This window comes from Oncorhynchus clarkii, chromosome 6 (assembly GCF_045791955.1).
Source record: "Oncorhynchus clarkii lewisi isolate Uvic-CL-2024 chromosome 6, UVic_Ocla_1.0, whole genome shotgun sequence".
NCBI lineage: Eukaryota > Metazoa > Chordata > Actinopteri > Salmoniformes > Salmonidae > Oncorhynchus > Oncorhynchus clarkii.
This window is the reverse complement of record NC_092152.1, coordinates 51,953,107-51,973,115: the sequence shown is the minus strand read 5'-3', so window position 1 is coordinate 51,973,115 and position 20,009 is coordinate 51,953,107. Positions and strand designations below refer to the sequence as shown.

Sequence of the window (20,009 nt, the reverse complement as noted above, 5' to 3'; positions counted from 1 at the left end):
CAGAGTTCCCTTCAACTCTGAGTCAGCTGAGTTTTCACTAAACCCGCTTTCTGAAACAGGGCCCTGGTTGTCATTCCTGCAGTCAGTATGCCAATGGCACGTTCTCCCAACTTGGAACATGTGGCATTGTGTTGTGACAAAACTGCACATTTTAGTGGAATTTTGTGCCCAGCACAAAGTGTATCTGTAAGGATCATGCCGTTTAATCAGTTTATTGATATGCCACTCCTGTCAGGTGGATGGATTATCATGGCTCACTAACTGGGATGTAAACATTTATCCACAACATCTAAGAAATAAGCTTTTAGTGCATATGGAACATTTCTAGGATCTTTTATTTCAGCTCATGAAACCAACACTTCACGTTGCATTTATATTTTTCAGTGTACAATCTGGTCCGGTTGCAGCCACTAGACCTTATTTACATGCCAAGCAAAACGTCTTAAAGCACACTTTACAAGTGTCACAAACGGCTGCTCCAATAAGCCCCTTCTGGTGAACGAGAGGCTTGAACATTATTTGAAGTTCAGTTCATTGCGCATTATGGACTCTAATTAAATGAGCCTAAAGACTTGTTCTTTTGACTGAATGAGTCAGTAAAACAAGCCGAACTTCCCATCACTACTGGGCAGGGGCACACCACCAAAATGTACTTACTGTATAGCAAAACCCTGACTGATACACAAACACCACTATTGCGTAAAGGCTGATAATTTATCCATTGCCCAAGTTGATCCTTTCACAACAAAAATGTATACATTTATATAATTATTCCTTCGCACAGAATTATTTTGGAATTGCCCACTGATAGGGCTTAAAGAACTATAAGAATGTGGTCAAATACGGCTGAAAATGTAAGATCTCTTGCTACAAGGAGTAAAAAATGTAAACGGTCACTCGGTTGGACCTTCACCCCTACCTTTTTCAGCCTTGACCATGAAGAACAATTCAAGATATTTGTCAAACTTTATTTATAAAACACAAAACATAATCCATACAAACATTCACCACACACCTCACCTTCATTGGCAATGACGGATTGCATACACCTCTCAAACACTCCATTTGTGCATTTGTCCTTTACGCCACCAGCATCCCTTAAGAGAGCAGACATCATGATTGCACCCTTATTGAACTATTTTGTCATTGTCAAGCCAAACTTGATGTTTGGCATGACAATTTCATAAGGAGTTGGCAAGAGCAGAAACAGACTGGCACTCAGGCTAGTTTATTGTTGGTTGCCCTTGATCTTCTGTAGTCTCTTCATGAGGTCAGCTAGGTTGCCTGTGGAGCCAGAGTCAGCGGGCCGGGTGGGGCTCTGTGGGCGGCGCTGGTCTTGTGATTGGCGGTTGTGGAGGATCTGGGACATCTTGCTCTGAAGCACATCCATAGAGGGGGCCACAGGGGGCTTGGAGAGAAGAGCGGCGCGCTCGTCCTCACCCTCCCTCTGCTGAGGCTACACGAGAGGGGGAATAGGAGAGAAATCCACTCACTATTTACAATAACAGCAACAAACTACTAGAACAGAAAATGTTTTAGTAACCACATTTCCATCCACAGTTCATGTGAGTGAAGTGATATTGTACATACAATTTTAATAAAATCACAGATGGGGCGGAAACAGGCAGTTTGTATAAAAAATATATTAAAAAAAGACAGTATTTGTTCGTCATGGTCTGTGTGTCAGTAAAATGTATTATGCGGGAAATGGCAGTGGAAATGCCTTTATGTGCAAATATTGATAAAATAACCATATCGAGGTACATTTGGAGTCACACGATGATATGGTCCACCCACTACGACTCAGAAAACCATGCAGTTAAAATTAAGCTAAGGATTAAATAAATGATGATTAAATACATTTCACAGGGTGGTGAAAGTTCAGTGATGAGCTTGATGCTGCTTTCCAATAAATCGAGGGTCTTATTTTGGTGACATGATCGATGCTTGACAAATAAAATTCTCACTCTTATCCATAATCTCATGTTGACTAGCCAATCCGCACAGCCCACCCACACTACCCGTTGGGTAGAACACAGGTGCCAAGACCAGAGTAGGCACGTGCTATTTAACGCAACAGTTTGTAACAATTTTTTCTTTTTTCTTTAAACGTTTATTTATTTTTTTAATCGGTAGAGTTGAAAATGGGATGGAAATGCATTGAACTTCAAATTTTTTAGTCTGTACTTGAAAACTTAAGTAAAAAAGTACATTGTGTGCACTAACATCACTGATTTTTATCTGCAACAAATCCATTTGATGGGAAAATGCTGATATTTTCTTTAAGGATTATAGATTATTCACATGAAAATCTGTCACCAATTGGTCAGATGTTGCTTGCAAATAGGGATGTTAATTGTTGACTGTAAACCATCTGAATACATGTAATCGATCATGTTTGTCAGATAGGTGACTTTGAATAATGTAGTCAAATTAAATAAGAGTGTTAATTCGCTATAAATCCTAATTATCAAACACCCACCGCATACAGAGCATTATTTAACTGGAACATCACCTGTAGGCAGCGAGAGCTCGCAGCTCCTCAGCTGCGTGGAGCAGCAAAATGCATTCCTTTAAGCCTGGTCCTTGTGCAACATTTCTAAATGCAATCTAGTGTGAAAACAGTTGATGGTTATCATTTAAAAAGTGGGATCCCGTTCCATTGTGACTATATTTATTTCTCAACTCGTAATATCAAGCAAATTGCACTGTTTTATGAACTGAGTAGCTTATCTGGCATGGTTAAAATTAAAATGGAACCACAGGGGGGCACCCTCTAGTCAGCATATCAGTGCAAAGGCAATACGGTGGGGTATCAGACAGACAACTGAAAATAACAACTCAACCCCCGTTACATTCATTTGTTTTATGCTACAATATTTTATCCAGTTGGAAAAGCTGATTATGTACAATTTGGCAATAGGCTAAAGTTCTATGGGATAACCTACTACTGTAAGCGAGCAATTTAAAATGTTTTACATTGGCCATTTCATTTGAGTAGTTGAATGTTCAATAATAGCTTCTTGACTGTGATATTGATTTTGTCAAGTTTCAGCTCTTAATGAAAAATGGCAGTGCCTTGTACGCACGCATTTGTATTTTCTGAGGGTCATGTAATTTTACTATTTGGTTGTTAACCCACTAGAGTTGATTGAATAAAATAAAAAAAATGACCGAGCTAGAGCGGTGTTTGTCAGACCATGAAACATCCCAAAAAAGTATTCTTGCAAAAGTCTTATTGCAAAAACTTCTGTCGCGTCCGAACGGTTTGAGCTAAAACTTATGACCAATTTGGAAAGGGGAGATTCTCACAAACATGGTGTTCTCAGTTTTGATCTACAACTCCTACAAGTGTCACGGGACTAGTATGAACATAACCGATAACAGTTAAAAATAATAATTAAGTATGACTACCCAAAAAAGGGGGTCAAATGTGTAAAAATATACATTTCCTGAGTTTAAAAAATATATATATCCTAGATTTAGGAGAGACACTCCAAAACCTTGTTTCTTATTATTTAATTGATTAGTAATATATTTGGCCATTTACAAATGTGTTATTCAAATTATTTCTATGGGCTTTAAGTAGTAAAGGCTGAAACCAATATTCCATCAAATGTTTTTTTTTTATACCTAAAGGGGTCTTACAATTCAAAACTCAAATTGCTAAATGATCCATAGTACAACCATCTTAAAATAATTCCATATGCAGTTTAGAACCCCCCCCCTCCCCATATTACACTAAAGAATTCACAGGTTAATGGGGGTCGGTTAGTCAGCAGCAAAATTTACCGGAATTTGCATCCCTTCTTGCAAATACTGTACCTTGTTGTTGTTCTCCAGGCCATGCAGCTGTCGGAGTATCTTGAGTCGCTCCTGGTAGACTGAGGGTCTGAGCTCGTCTCTGCCAGGAGTAGGCTCCAGACCCACACCTAATGAGGATAAATAATAGGTTAGAACAGGTTGTGTGTGGACCTGTGGTGAGGGGCTATATCCTCTATGCCTACCCTCTCTGTTGTGTGTACCTGTGGTGGGGTATGGTGTCCTGGCCTTGTCTCCTCTCTCTGTGCAGAGTGTGTTCAGGCTATGCTCTACAAAGGTCTGAAATGTCTGTGGGAGCTTCTTCAGGTGGGAGGCAAGGTCCACCTCAGGGTGTCTCTGCTTAAACTCCCACAGCTTAGACACACCCTACATACACAATTAAAGAGAGTCATGCTGTCAGGGAAACACTATGGCAGAGCATAGAAAAACACAGACCAATAAAACTGGGTAGGAAGTCCCGCTCTCACACACACACACACGGCTGATGCCAAACCAATCACCCCTAACCTAAGGCCTATATTTTGTAGATAACGTTCTTGGCTAGTTTGCCATTGGGTTAGATTGTCTGACAGTAATTACATGGGAATCTGAACCTCACCTCTTTGCTGTTCTCCTTGGAAGAGATCTTTTTGAAGATCTCCCCCAACACCTCTGCATCCTTTGATTTGGGAACCTTTTAAGAGACGACAAATAGAAGATATGAGGCTATATACTCAGGAACAAGCAGCATTCAGAGTGTCCTTGATGGAAATGTAAAACCATCTGTCATGAGGGAAAGAGAGCCCGTGAACAAACTAGATGTGTAGGAGTGTACCATGTGTGCAGTCTCTGTGTCTGTCTTGGGAGACTTGACAACCCTCTTCAGATGAGCCTCTAATTCAGACTCAGTCTTGTCCTCAATCAGTGACAGGTGATCCAGGATCTGTTCATGGAAAAGACAAACATTCAACACAAACAAACATCAAAACTATTGGGATAAATGTTGAAATCAAATTTTTGTAAAGGTATCGCGCCAAGTCCATGAACACCCATGTAATCATGACATAATTGGGCAATCACGAAGGCCAACAACCTGAGTAAACTGTCTGCATGTGCACCATCACGTTTATGTTTATTTTGTCCATCTACGATAATGACAGGTTAAAATAACTGTGAATCAATTATATTAATTTGGGGGCAGGTGGAAACACGCATGAAACATTAAAATGGACATTTAGCTAGTTTGTGTCCTGGGAGAAACATTGTGGTGTTATTTTACCTGAAATGCCTTTTGGTCCTTTGTTTTTGTATGACTGAGTCAAAATTCTACAAACAATTAAGCCACATAAGGGAAACCTAGTTAGTCATCTTTGATTAATCTCCTCGTTCATCTTGCAAGCATCCACGTGAACACCAATGAGTAGATGGGACAAGCGGGACTTGCAGTGCTCCGAGTGTCTCAAATAGCACCAAGATATATTTCAGTGTTTTGCAACAGGTGGTTGCTGACACGTGCAAGCAATGTACATGCAATGAATAACATGTACACTTTAAATTGCGGTTAGGGTGTAAGGCAGAGAAATTTTAAATAAGCAAATTATGAGGATCCAAAAGGAGAATCCAATGGTGTTTAAATAAGCAAATTACTGTACATGTCCAAAAGTATGTGCTCGAACATATCATTCTGAAATCATGGGCTTTAATATGGAGTTGGTCCCCCCTTTGCTGCTATAACAGCCTCCACTATTCTGGGAAGTCAAACTCTGACACTGATCTTGACAAACCATTTCTGTATGGACCTTGCTTTGTGCACAGAGGCATTCTCATGCTGAAACAGGAAAGTGCCTTCCCCAAACTGTTGCCACAAAGTTGGACGCACAGACTCGTCTAGACTGTCAATGTGCTGTAGCGTGAAGATTTCCCTTCACTGGAACTAAGGGGCCTAGCCCGAACCATGAAAAACAACCCCAGACCATTATTCCTCCATCAAACTTTAGTTTGTCAGACTGCCAGATAGATAGTGAAGCACGATTCATCACGCCAGAGAATGTGTTTCCACTGCTCCACAGACCAGTGGTGGTGACCTTCACACCACTCCAGCCGGCGCTTGGCTGTGTGCGGCTACTTGGCCATGGAAACCCATTTCATGAAGCTCCCAAAGAACAGTTCTTATGCTGACGTTTTTCCCAGAGGGAGTTTGGAACTCTGTAGTGAGTGTTGCAACCGAGGACAGACAATTTTTACCACTACAGCGTCCCTGTTCTGTGAGCTTGAGTGGACCGCCACTTTGCGGTTGAGCCGTTGTTGCACCTAGACGTTTCCACTTCACAACAGCAGCACTTAGTTGACCAGGGCAGCTCTAGCTGGGCAGAAATTTGATGAACTGATTTGTTGGAAAGGTGGCATTCTATGACGGTGCCACATTGAAAGTCACTGAGCTCTTCAGTAAGGCCATTCTGCTGCCAATGGTTGTCTATGGAGATTGCATGGCTGTGCGCTAGATTTTATACACCTTTAAGCAACAGGTGTGGCTGAAATAGACGAACCCACATACACTATATAAACACAAAAGTATGAGGATGCAAAGGGGAATCTAATAGTGTGTGTGCCAACCGTGGGCCCTGCCAGGCGGCAGAGTGTGTGTAGCAGAGTTTGGAGCGTGCGGTGGGGCATGTCAGTCTTGAGCTTCCGCAGGCGGTCTTTGGGGAAGAGCTTCATGAAGTTGTGCACATCCAGCAGGATCTTGTCCAGAGTAAGACTGCTTATGGTGTCTGGTAGGAACTTGATCATACGCCATAGACACTACACACACAGAGAGAGAGAGGGGTTTAGATTACATACACAAAATCATACACAGGTCCTTGATGGCATGGAGCTCGAACTCAGTGATGTACTTGGTGGTGCAGACACCCAAGCACATCACTGAGACTGAGCTCCCTGCCATCCAGGACCTCTCAGGCAGTGTGAAAGGAAGGCCCAGAAAATTGTTAAAAACTCCAGCCAGCCTGTTCTCCCAACTTCCGCAAAGCAAGCGGTACTGGAGAATCAAGTCTAACACCAACAGACCCCTGAACAGCTTCTATACCCAAGTCATAAGACTGCTAAATAGCAAAAAAAAAACACGTAATTTGCTTACACACAATCTATGCTGCTGCTACTCGAACATACACTGAGTATAAAAAACATTAAGAACACCTTCCGAATATTGAATTTAGCTTTGCGCAACCCCTCCCTTTCGTCCTCAGAAAAGCCTCAATTTGTCATGGCATGGACTCTGCAAGGGGTCGAAAGCATTCCACAGCGATGCTGGCCCATGTTGACAACAAAGCTTCCCACAGTTAAGTTGGCTGGACGTCTTTTGGGTGGGTGGACCATTCTTGATACATGGAAATCGTTAAGCGTGATAAAACCCAGCTGCATTGCAATTCTTAACACTCAAACCTGAGAGCTGATTGTCCTATATCGTGGAATTGAACGCTTTAGCAGGATTCTCTTCACAATTGGCTGTGACAATTGCAGCTCAAATGGGTGCAACTTTTAGAAGGATGGGATCCACCCAAATTATTTTGGTTCATGGATCCTTTCACAGCATTAAGGCTGCATTAATCCCTACCATTGTGTCGCTGAGTCATCAATGATTTAGCAAATGTATTATACCAGGGGCATTGGTAGACGATGTAAGTAACCTAATTTATGTCCCTCTAACTTCCCTAAATGCCTCTGCTGATCCTACAGCTATTGTATGGAGCAATCATGCGTCTACAATCATGTGCCCTAGTAGGAAGGGCAAGTCACCTTCCACTAACATAAATAACATGAGAATATCTACTTCTGCTAAGCTTCCCAGTAAAGCAATGAAAACAAGCAAGCATCCATGAAAAGTTCTCAAAATAGCCCACGTGAACACATATAGCTTAAGAAACAAGGTTCATGAAATCAATAACTTGCTAGTAATAAATGCTATTGATATTCTGACCATCACTGAAACTCACTTAGACAATACCTAGCAAAAAAGTTACTAATAAGAATGCACCCATTAAGAAAACGACTAAAAACTTAAGTCCACGGGGATTTAAAAATGTTATGGTTGAGAGGGATGAGGCAAAAGGAACGGTAAATAAGTCTGGCTGCACATCCCATTAGCAAACATACTGAAAATGGAGAACTCGTGATTAAACTTTATATAAATAATAAACTACCCTATGAAACAAAGAACTTACATTTTGGGAAAAAAGGCAAACTCAGCTCCATTAAATCAGAAGGCTCCTTCATTACAAAACAGACTGATATTGTAAACTATTATTATTATTTTTTTTTCATTGGCAAGATTAGCAAAATTCTGCATGGCAGCAACAAACGCTGACATTACACATTCAAGTATATCAGACCAAATTATGAAAAGACAAGAACCGTAATTTTGAATTCCATAAAGTGAGTGTGATAGAGGTGAAGAAATGATTGTCTATCAACAATGACAAGCCACCAGGTTGACAACTTGGATGGAAAATTACTGAGGAAAAAATTGCCACTCCTATTTGCCATATCTTCAATTTAAGCCAACTAGAAAGTGCCCCCTCAAGCCAGGAGGGAAGCACAAGTCACTACGCTACCTAATAGTAAATCCCCTTTACTGGCTCAAATAGCCGACCAATCAGATTGTTACTAACCCTTGGTAAAGTTATGGGAAAAAATGTGTTTGACCAGATACAATGATATTTTACAGTAAACAAATTGACAGACTTTCATCACGCTTATTGGGATGGACAATCAACAAGCAGAGCACTTACACAAATGACTGATTGGTTGAGAGAAATTAATAAAAATATTGTGGGGGCTGTTTTGTTAGACTTCAGTGCAGCTTTTGACATTATCCAGAATCGTCTGCTGCTGGAAAAACTTGTGTTGGCTTTACGAACCCAAACCGGCTGCTCGCGCGTGCGCCATCGTGCATACATTTATTTTGTCCCCCCCACACCAAACGCGATCACGACACGCAGGTTAAAATATCAAAACAAACACCCAATTACATTAATTTGGGGACAGGTCAAAAAGCATTAAACATTTATGGCAATTTAGTTAGCTAGTTTGCACTTACTAGCACTAGCTAATTTGTCCTGGGATATAAACAACGAGTTGTTATTTTACCTGAAATGCACAAGGTCCTCCACTTCACCAATTAATCCACACAAAAAGGTCAACCAAATAGTTTCTAGTCATCTCTCCTCCTTCCAGGCCTTTTTTCTCCAGACTTTATATTGCGATTGGCAACTTTCATAAATTAGGTGCATTACCGCCACTGACCTCGTTTGTATTTCAGTCACCAACGTGGGTATAACCAATGAGGAGATGGCCCGTGGGTATCTACTTTAAACCAATGAGGAGATGGGAGAGGCTGGACTTGCAGCGCGATCTGAGTCACAAATAGAACTGACTATTTTAGCCCTTGGCAACGCAGACGCTCGTTGGCACGCGCGAGCAGTGTGGGTGCAATAATTGAATAGATTACTCAATTTCAACGCTCGCGCACGCGACACGAGCGGTGTAGTCAGCCTGTTATATTGACGATTAAACAGAGGGTGTTCTTTAATAAGCCTCTCCAACAATCCAGGAAGATTACTTTTTTCAATCTTTATTAACGACATGCCACTGGCTTTGAGTAAAGCCATTGTGACCATGTATGCAGATGACTCAACACTATACGAGTCAGCTACTACAGCAACTGAAATGACTGCAACACTACATAGATCTGCACTTAGTTTCAGAATGTGTGGCAAGGAATAAGTTAGTCCTAAATATTTCCAAAACTAAAAGGGATTGTATTTGAGATAAATCATTCACAAACCCCTAGACTTAAACTAAATATTGTAATGAATAATGTGGAAAATGAGCACGTTGAGGTGAATAAACTGCTTGCTTGGAGTAACCCTGGATTGTAAACGGTCATGGTCAAACCATTGATACAACAGTAACTAAGATGGCGAAAAGTCTGTCCATAATAAACTGCTGCTCTACCTTAACAGTACTAACAACAAGGCAGGTCCTACAGGCCCTAGTTTTGTGGCACCTTGACTACTGTTCAGTCATGTGGTCAGGTGCCACAAAGAGAGGCTTAGGAAAATTGCAATTGGCTTAGAACAGGATAGCAGAGCTGGCCCTTGGATGTACACAGAAAGCTATCAATAATATGCATGTCAATCTCTCCTGGCTAAAAGTGGAGAGATAGACTTGATCACTAGTTATATTTGTGAGAGGTATTGAAACACTTAAAAAGCACCGAGCTGTGTGTTTAAATGACTAGCACACAGCTCAGACACCCATGCAGAGCCCACAAGACATGCCACCAGAGCTCTTTTCACAGTCCAAGTCCAGAACAGACTATGGGGGGAGGTACACAGTACGACAGAGCCATGACTACATGAAACTCTATTCCACATCAGATAACTGATGCAAGCAGTAGAAACAGATGTAAAAAATAAACCTTATGGAAAAGCGGGGACTGTGAAGCAACAAACATAAGTGCATACACACAAAAAATATATAAACTCAGCAACAAAAAAAAAAACATCCTCACTGTCAACTGCGTTTATTTTCAACAAAATTAACATGTGTAAATATTTGTATGACCATAACAAGATTGAACAAGATCCACAGATATGTGACTAACAGAAATTGAATAATGGGGAGGGGGGGGTCAAAAGTAAGTCAGTATCTGATGTGGCCACCAGCTGTACTAAGTACTGCAGTGTATCTCCTTCTCATGGACTAAACCCTATTTGCCAGTTCTTGCTGTGAGATGTTACCCCACTCTTCCACCAAGGCACTTGCAAGTTCCCAAACATTTCTGGGGGAGGGGGGAATGGCCCTAGCCCTCACCCGCCGATCCAACAGGTCCCAGACATGCGCAATGGGATTGAGATCCGGGCTCTTCGCTGGCCATGGCAGAACACTGTCATTCCTGTCTTGCAAGAAATCACACACAGAACGAGCAGTATGGCTGGTGGAGTCATGCTGGAGGGTCATGTCAGGATGAGCCTGCAGGAAGGGTACCACATGAGGGAGGAGGATGTCTTCCCTGTAACGCACAGCGTTGAGATTGCCTGCAATGACAACAAGCTCAGTCTGATGATGCCGTGACACAATGCCCCAGACTATGACGGACCCTTCACCTCCAAATCAATCCCGCTCCAGAGTACAGGCCTTGGTGTAACGCTCATTCCTTCGATGATAAACGCGAATCTGACCACCCCGGTGAGATAAAAATGCGACTCGTCAATGAAGAGCACTTTTTGCCAGTCCTGTCTGGTCCAGCGATGGCGAGTTTGTGCCCATACGCAATGTTGCCGGTGATGTCTGGTGAGGACCTGCCTTTACAACAGGCCTACAAGCCCTCAGTCCAGCCTATTGTGGACAGTCTGAGCACTGATAGATGGATTGTGCGTTCCTGGTGTAACTCGGGCAGTTGTTGCAATCCTGCACCTGTCCCGCAGGGGTGATGTTCGGATGTACCGGTCCTGTGCAGGTGTTACGTGGTCTGCCACTGCGAGGATGATCAGCGGTCCATCCTGTTTCCCTGTAGCGCTGCCTTAGGCGTCTCGCACTACGGACATTGCAATTTATTGCCCTGGCCACCTTCGCAGTTCTCATGCCTCCTTGCAGCATGCCTAAGGCATGTTCACGAAGATAGATCCTGGGCATCTTTCTTTTGGGTTTTTTCCAGAGTCAGTAGAAAGGCCTCTTTGGTGTCCTAAGTTTTCATAACTGTGACCTTAATTGCCTACTGTCTAAGCTGTTAGTGTCTTAACGGCCGTTCCACAGGTGCATGTTCATTAATTGTTTATGGTTCATTGAACAGGCATTGGAAACCCTTTACAACGACGATCTGTGAAGTTATTTGGATTTTTACGAATTATCTTTGAAAGACAGGGTCCTGAAAAAGAGCCGTTTCTTTTTTTGCTTAGTGAATATACAAACCTTTATTTAACTAGGCAAGTCAGTTAAGAACAAATTCTTATTTACAATGACGGCCTACCCCAGAAGACGCTGGGCCAATTCTGCGCTGCCATATGCGACTCCCAATCACGGTCGGATGTGAAACAGCTTGGATTCGAACCAGGGACTGTAGTGACGCCTCTTGCGCTGAGATGCAGTGCCTTAGGCCGCTGCGCCACAGACATCGATTTTGTGTTGTAGATATGTGGTAGTGGAGCACAGGCCTGAGGGGGCACACTTAATGTGTTGTGAATTCTGTTATGAAAGTATTAGGTTTAAAAAAAATGTGTAACTACCTTAATATTGTAGGACCCCAGGAAGAGTAGCTGCTACCTTGGCATAATAAATACAAACCAGTGCACCTGGAACCTACTACCACACCCCGTTCAAAGGTACTTAAATATTTTGTCTTGCCCATTCACCCTCTGAATGGCACACACACAATCCATGGCTCAATTGTCTCAAGGGTTAAAAATCTTTCTTAAACCTGTCTCCTTCCCTTAATCTTCAATGATTGAAGTGGATTTAACAGGTGACATCAATAAGGGATCATAGCTTTCACCTGGATTCACTTTGTCAGTCGATGTCAAGGAAAGAGCAGGTGTTCATAATGTTTTGTACAGTGTATACCCTGATGCCTAGTCACTTTACACCTATACATATCTACCCTACCACTCCAGTATGCCTGCACATTGAAAATATTGTATTGGCACTGACCCTGTATTTAGCTTACTTTGTGCTCGTATTGTTATTTCTTGTGTGTTTTTGTTCTACCAGACTATTTTTTATAAAAGTACTGAAATGTGATTACCACATTGTTGGGAAAGAGCAAGAAAGGCATTTCAATGAACTAGTCCACATGACAACTAAAAAAATAAAAAATAAACAGGACAGTGGAGAAAAAGGAAGCAATATAAAGTTGACAAATAGGTACAGTTGAAGTTGGAAGATTACATACACTTACTTACGTTGGAGTCATTAAAACTTGTATTTCAACCACTCCACAAATGACTTGTTAAAGTATAGTTTTGGCAAGTCAGTTAGGACATCTACTTTGTTCATGACACAAGTAACTTTTCCAACAATTGTTTACAGAATTGTTTATTTCATCACAATTCCAGCGGGTCAGAAGTTTACATACACTTAGTTGACTGTGCCTTTAAAGAGCTTGGAAAATTCCAGAAAATTGTCACGTCTTCAGAAGCTTCTAATAGGCTAATTGACATCATTTGAGTCAATTGGATGTGTATTTCAAGGCCTACCTTCAAACGCAGTGCCTCTTTGCTTGACATCATAGGAAAATCAAAAGAAATCAGTCAAGACCTCAAAAATAATTGTAGACCTCCACAAGTCTGGTTCATCCGAGGGAGCAATTTCTAAACGCCTGAAGGTACCACGTTCATCTGTACAAAAAATAGTACGCAAGTATAAACACCATGGGACCACACAGCCGGCATACCGCTCAGGAAGGAGATGCGTTCTGTCTCCTAGAGATGAATGTACTTTGGTGCTTAAAGTGCAAATCAATCCCAGAACAGCAAAGGACCTTGTGAAGATGCTGGAAGAAACGGGTACAAAAGTATCTACACTGCTCAAAAAAATAAAAGGGAACACTTAAACAACACAATGTAACTCCAAGTCAATCACACTTCTGTGAAATCAAACTGTCCACTTAGGAAGCAAGACTGATTGACAATAAATTTCACATGCTGTTGTGCAAATGGAATAGACAACAGGTGGAAATTATAGGCAATTAGCAAGACACCCCCAATAAAGGAGTGGTTATGCAGGTGGGGACCACAGACCACTTCTCAGTTCCTATGCTTCCTGGCTGATGTTTTGGTCACGTTTGAATGCTGGCAGTGCTTTCACTCTAGTGGTAGCATGAGACGGAGTCTACAACCCACACAAGTGGCTCAGGTAGTGCAGCTCATCCAGGATGGCACATCAATGCGAGCTGTGGCAAGAAGCTGCGGTTAGCTGCGTCTGTCAGCGTAGTGTCCTGAGCATGGAGGCGCTACCAGGAGACAGGCCAGTACATCAGGAGACGTGGAGGAGGCCGTAGGAGGGCAACAACCCAGCAGCAGGACGGCTACCTCCGCCTTTGTGCAAAGAGGAGCAGGAGGAGCACTGCCAGAGCCCTGCAAAATGACCTCCAGCAGGCCACAAATGTGCATGTGTCTGCTCAAACGGTCAGAAACAGACTCCATGAGGGTGGTATGAGGGCCCGACGTCCACAGGTGGGGGTTGTGCTTACAGCCCAACACCGTGCAGGACGTTTTTCATTTGCCAGAGAACACCAAGATTGGTAAATTCCCCACTGGCGCCCTGTGCTCTTCACAGATGAAAGCAGGTTCACACTGAGCACACGTGACAGTCTGGATACGCCGTGGAGAACGTTCTGCTGCCTGCAACATCCTCCAGCATGACCGGTTTGGCGGTGGGTCAGTCATGGTGTGGGGTGGCATTTCTTTCGGGGGCCGCACAGCCCTCCATGTGCTCGCCAGAGGTAGCCTGACTGCCATTAGGTACCGAGATGAGATCCCCAGACCCCTTGTGAGACCATATGCTGGTGCGGTTGGCCCTGGGTTCCTCCTAATGCAAGACAATGCTAGACCTCATGTGGCTGGAGTGTGTCAGCAGTTCCTACAAGAGGAAGGCATTGAGGCTATGGACTGGCCCGCCCGTTCACCAGACCTGAATCCAATTGAGCACATCTGGGACATCATGTCTCGCTCCATCCACCAACGCCACTTTGCGCCACAGACTGTCCAGGAGTTGGCAGATGCTTTAGTCCAGGTCTGGGAGGAGATCCCTCAGGAGACCATCCGCCACCTTACCAGGAGCATGCCCAGGCATTGTAGGGAGGTCATACAGGCACGTGGAGGCCACACACACTACTGAGCCTCATTTTGACTTGTTTTAAGGACATTACATCAAAGTTGGATCAGCCTGTAGTGAGGTTTTCCACTTTAATTTTGAGTGTGACTCCAAATCCAGACCTCATGGGTTGATAAATTTTATTTCCATTGATCATTTTTGTGTGATTTTGTTGTCAGCACAATCAACTATGTAAAGAAAAAAGTATTTAAGAAGAATATTTCATTCATTCAGATCTAGGATGTGTTATTTTAGTGTTCCCTTTATTTTTTTGAGCAGTGTATATCCAAATAACCTGAAAGGCCGCTCAGCAAGGAAGAAGCCACTGCTCCAAAACCACCATAAAAAAAGCCACGGTTTGTAACTGCACATGGGCTAAAGATCGTACTTTTTCAAGAAATGTCCCCTGGTCTGATGAAACAAAAATACAACTGTTAGGCCATAATGACCAGCATTATGTTTGGAGGAAAAAGGGGGAGGCTTGCAAGCAGAAGAACACCATCCCAACTGTGAAGCACGGTGGTGGCAGCATCATGTTGTGGTGCGGCAGTTCAAAATAGATGGCATCATGAGGTAGGAAAATTATGTGGATATATTGAAGCAATATCAAGACATCAGTCAGGAAGTTAAAGCTTGGTCGCAATTGGGTCTTCCAAATGGACAATGACCCCAAGCATACTTCCAAAGTTGTGGCAAAATGGCTTAAGGACAACAAAGTCAAGGTACTGGAGTGGTCATCAAAAACCATTTGTGGGCAGAACTGAAAAAGTGTGTGCGAGCAAGGAGGCCTACAAACCTGACTCAGTTACACCAGCTCTGTCAGGAGGAATGGGCCAAAATTCACGCAACTTATTGTGGGAAGCTTGTGGAAGGCCGCCCGAAACGTTTGACCCAAGTCAAACAATTTAAAGGCAGCGCTACCAAAAACTAATTGTGTAGGTAAACTTCTGACCCACTGGGAATGTGATGAAAGAAAAGCTGAAATAAATCATTCTCTATGATTATTCTGACATTTCACATTCTTAAAACAAAGTGGTGACCCTAACTGACCTAAGACAGGGACTTTTTACTCGGCTTAAATGTCAGGAATTGTGAAAACGGAGTTTAAATGTATTTGGCTAAGGTGCATGTAAACTTCCGACTTAAACTGTATGTTTTTCACAAATTGGAACACACACAGTTCTACCTTCATGATGAGTTCAGAGAATTTTGGGGAGCCAGCAGAGGACAGGAGGCTGTCCTGCAGTAGCACCAGAAGAGCACTGGAGAGAAAGAGGTGACAGCACATTAATAAACATAACAGTAACTGCTAGAAGACCATCTGATCAGTCTTCTTCAATTCTGCATCCTACAAGTGAATACACTAATACAATTTGATTGTTACAGGTCCGTTTTATCCAGTGTGCAGTAAACCACACAGGGGGGGGGGGGGGGGGGCATGGCCTTATTTCTATTACAGCACATTGGATGTGTTATAACGTAGGTGCACAGGTCGAGAGAAATGTAAGTAGTTAAGGTGACTGACAATGACACATGCAATACCGCCTTGCACACAAGCCTGCATCTAGCTGATCTGAGGTGTAATCATTATTCCCAACAGTTGCAAATACACGTTCTATTGGACAAATTCAGGTCGGTCCCACCACGTTTTTGTTTCCTTCCGTTTAGCAACTGAATCGGCGGAATGAATACACCCGTGATCACCCGCACACACAGTTCACTTCCATAGCAGCCAAATACAGCATCACTTTACGTCTTGCATCTATGCGCTTTCCTCTTCTCACCTTCTCCCTTGGTCTTCAGTGCACAACACAACAGCCTGTGAGCAGGCGCAAAAACCTATCCAAGCCAAGCCTTCATACCATAGTGGCTAACCAGCCTACATTGTCACCATATTAATCTTAGTCAACAAACTAGATTTAAACCGCGTTAGTAAACCCACAATCCAATCCATGTGTACAATCATGCAGTAGTGTACAGCAAGCAGTTACACCGGCCGGCCCTGGTAACAATAAATTAATAAAACCAGAAGCTTATCTTGACCTGGAAGTTGCAGTGTTTAATAGCTAACAAATATAATTTATGAGTCAGGTTGTTGAGTCGGACAAATTAGCTGCATTAGATAAGTTCTGCTGCTTGTCTTAAGTTTTTCCCGGAAGTCATTATAAAATCACTAAGTCGATGGAAGGGGGTGAGAACCATGAGCCGCCTAGGTTTTGTATTGAAGTCAATGTACCCAGAGGACAGACACAAGTTGTCCTGCGGCTACACCATGGTGCTACCCTAGAGGGTGCTGTTGAGGCTACTGTAGAGCTTCACTGCAAAACAGTGTTTTAATCAGTTATTTGGTGACGTTAATATATTTAGTATAGTTATCTAAAAAAAGGAAACATTTAATGTTTCACTATTTTAATTTCAAAACCAGTAGAATTCTCCTCCCGACACACACCTGAGTATGTTGGTCTGGTCTGAGGTCTCGAAGAGTCGTCTCAGCAGCATGTTAACAGAGCGGATGAGCTGCTGTCCCTCCTGGCTCTCCTCTATCCGGGGGTCCAGCAGAACTGTCACCAGACCCTGGACAAGGTCCTTAAGCACCCCCATGGAGGCTTCCCTTGCCAGCCGCGCCACACCAAACAACTAGGGAGAGATGGTATAATGTACACTATTATTATAAGTAGACCCTGACGGAAATAATGTGCAAATATGTTGTTTTTGTCTTACTCTCAATCACCTTAAAATGCAGTGTATTCATGTGTGGCTGAACAAAGCCCAATTTATTCAACTACAATCTCTATCACATAAGTCTATATGAAAGATCTAAAACAGACCGAATCTTAAATATGAACAAAAATAAAAACAGGAATGGGAAATTATTTAATTAAATAGCTACAACTATGTTACAGTTTAATAAAAATGTATTGAGAAACACTGGCTGCAGTTTTTATTTTATATATATATATATTTTTTTACATAACTACTGCTCACTTAACTACAATATCTAAGTCTAAACCATGCTTGAAACTCCAGTTCTAACTGAATTTGTAAAACAATGCCACTCGCACAATTAGAGTAAATAAATAAGTCGGCAATGGAAAACTGACCCCCCACTAACAAAATCCAAAACAGCTTTTAAGTTCTCATGATTTCATTAAGAATCACTTCCCCTGATTGCTTGTCAGAATAAATGTTTCCCTACCTATGGCTCTCGCAACTTGAATGAAACACACAAGCCGACTAGGTATGTAGGTTAACTATTCTACTATAGGGTTGTCTGATTTTGTTTTAATAACATTGCAACAATGGAACTGGAAAGTTGCATAAGTTTTGAATGACTTTGCCAGCAGCTACAGTAGGCTACACGTCGCTGTCGGAGTTGGGAATACAATTCGTAGAACATGCCTCAAACCAGCCCCCACCCTTGAGATTTTCATTGCGGATCTACACTGGTCTCAAAAACAACCACCTGAATCCATGACGGAAAGCCATCGCAGTGACGGAGAACTTTAACCCCTGAGTATTGCAAACATAAGCACGACACAGACAGTCTTTTTAGCTGCTGAGTTATATGCAGATATTTAGGCAAGCATATCAAACAAGCAGTCAAAATAGCAATGTAATGTTACTTTCATCATTTGAGAGCATTGGCTCGTTCTCTTTTCAGCAACTCACTACGATATGGCAGCATATTATGGAGATAATCAAATAGTACACAGTCTAAAGCAGTAGTTGACAAATTACATAGTGAATAATAGTGCACAAGGCTATGCAAAACGAACTCGCCCATTATCAGACTGCTTATTGTTCCGGATACATGTTTGGCTGCCCAGAGGTGGAACAGCTAGGTAGCCTACTCATTGAGAAGTGAAATAGCAGTTAGTTGGGCCTGTTAACAGTTCTTTGCCACAACGCAGAACTCAAGTGGGGAGTTACATGCAGCCATCTAGGAAGGATCTAAAACAAGAGAGACAGACATGAAGTTTAATGTCTTTTTTATCATCATTGCAACCATTGGCTAAGCACTAGGCTTGTTCATTTTTCAGGATCACTGGCTAGTGGCTACGATATGGCAGCAACTAAAGATTAGCCGACACCACACAAACACTGGCTGTTTTTGCTCCAATGCTCCATGTGAAGGGAAGGTCCTGCTTGTGCAATGGCAATATCCATTACAGACAGGTTGTATAGCCTTCATAATATAATTGATCTAGCCATCTACAGTGGGGGGAACAAGTATTTGATAACCTGCAAAATCGGCAGTGTTTCCTACTTACAAAATGCTGCCACCACCGTGCTTTACAAAAATGGTATTAGTGCTCCAACTCAGTGTGCTCTTCAGTTATCTTAGGTCAACAATGCACAGCAGGATAGCAAGCAAACATGGGGTGTGCCTAACTGATGTGGACGTGTGAAGGCTGGATAAATGGGAGCAGCCAGGACCCTTGTAGTGATGCAAGGCTTCAGTAAATCCCTAATCCCCCCCAAAATGCAAAATCAGAGCTCCCCTACCACGTAACGAGACGGAGAGGCCTCCTCTAACTCCAACCTTTTAGGCAAATGATTCCAATTGGAGGACAGTAGCAGCTTCTAATTAGTACAAGTTGAAGAAAATGGATAACCTATAATAGCTGTATTACATTTTCTATCAGACCTGGCTGAGATGTCTTAGAATACAGTTTATTTTGTTTTCTTCACCTATAATAAAAATACATTACCAAAGATATGTGGACACCTGCTCGAACATCTCATTCCAAAAGCATGGACATTAATTTGGAGTTGGTCCCCTCTTTGCAGCTATAATAGCCGCCACTCTTCTGGGAAGGCTTTCCACTAGATGTTAGAACATTGCTGACTGACTGACCTTGCTTCCATTCAGCCACGAGAGCTTTATTGAGGTCAGGGACTGAAGTTGGGCGATTAGACCTGGCTCGCAGTCAGCATTGTAAGTCATTGAGGTTAGGGCTCTGCAGGTCAGTCAAGTTATCCCACACTGAGTGACAATTATTTTACTGTTTTCGTGACATCCAAATTGGTAGTTATATTCTTGTACCATTGCTGCAACTCCCATACAGAAGTGAAGTTCGAGAGCCACGCGTCGTCCGAAACAAGACCCTGCCAAGCAGCACTGCTTCTTGAGACAGCTCGCTTAACCCGGGAGCCAGACGCATCAATGTGTCAGAGGAAACGCAGTAAAACTGGCAAGTGCCCGGCCCGCCACAGGAGTCGCTAGAGCACGATGCCAGCCAAACCCTCCCCTAACCCGGACGACGGTGAGCCAAATTGTGCGCTGCCTCATGGTCTCCCGGTCGCAGCCGGCTGCGCCACAGCCCATGATCGTACCT

The 20,009-nt window shown here is 42.7% G+C and overlaps 1 protein-coding gene across 1 annotated transcript in view; it reads right to left on the bottom strand.

Moving 5' to 3' along the window:
• Positions 1 to 947: 947 nt before the first annotated feature.
• The window catches only part of LOC139411280 (cytoskeleton-associated protein 5-like), a 92,000-nt gene continuing 72,938 nt past the window's right edge, over positions 948 to 20,009 (bottom strand). The window contains exons 36-43 of the mRNA XM_071157357.1: positions 17,120 to 17,307; positions 15,857 to 15,932; positions 6,415 to 6,603; positions 4,637 to 4,744; positions 4,421 to 4,495; positions 4,026 to 4,188; positions 3,826 to 3,932; positions 948 to 1,456 (exon numbers count right to left, since the gene is read on the bottom strand). Of these exons, the coding sequence (XP_071013458.1) occupies positions 1,229 to 1,456; positions 3,826 to 3,932; positions 4,026 to 4,188; positions 4,421 to 4,495; positions 4,637 to 4,744; positions 6,415 to 6,603; positions 15,857 to 15,932; positions 17,120 to 17,307 (1,134 nt within the window). The 3' untranslated portion in view covers positions 948 to 1,228. The remainder of the gene's footprint in view (positions 1,457 to 3,825; positions 3,933 to 4,025; positions 4,189 to 4,420; positions 4,496 to 4,636; positions 4,745 to 6,414; positions 6,604 to 15,856; positions 15,933 to 17,119; positions 17,308 to 20,009) is intronic.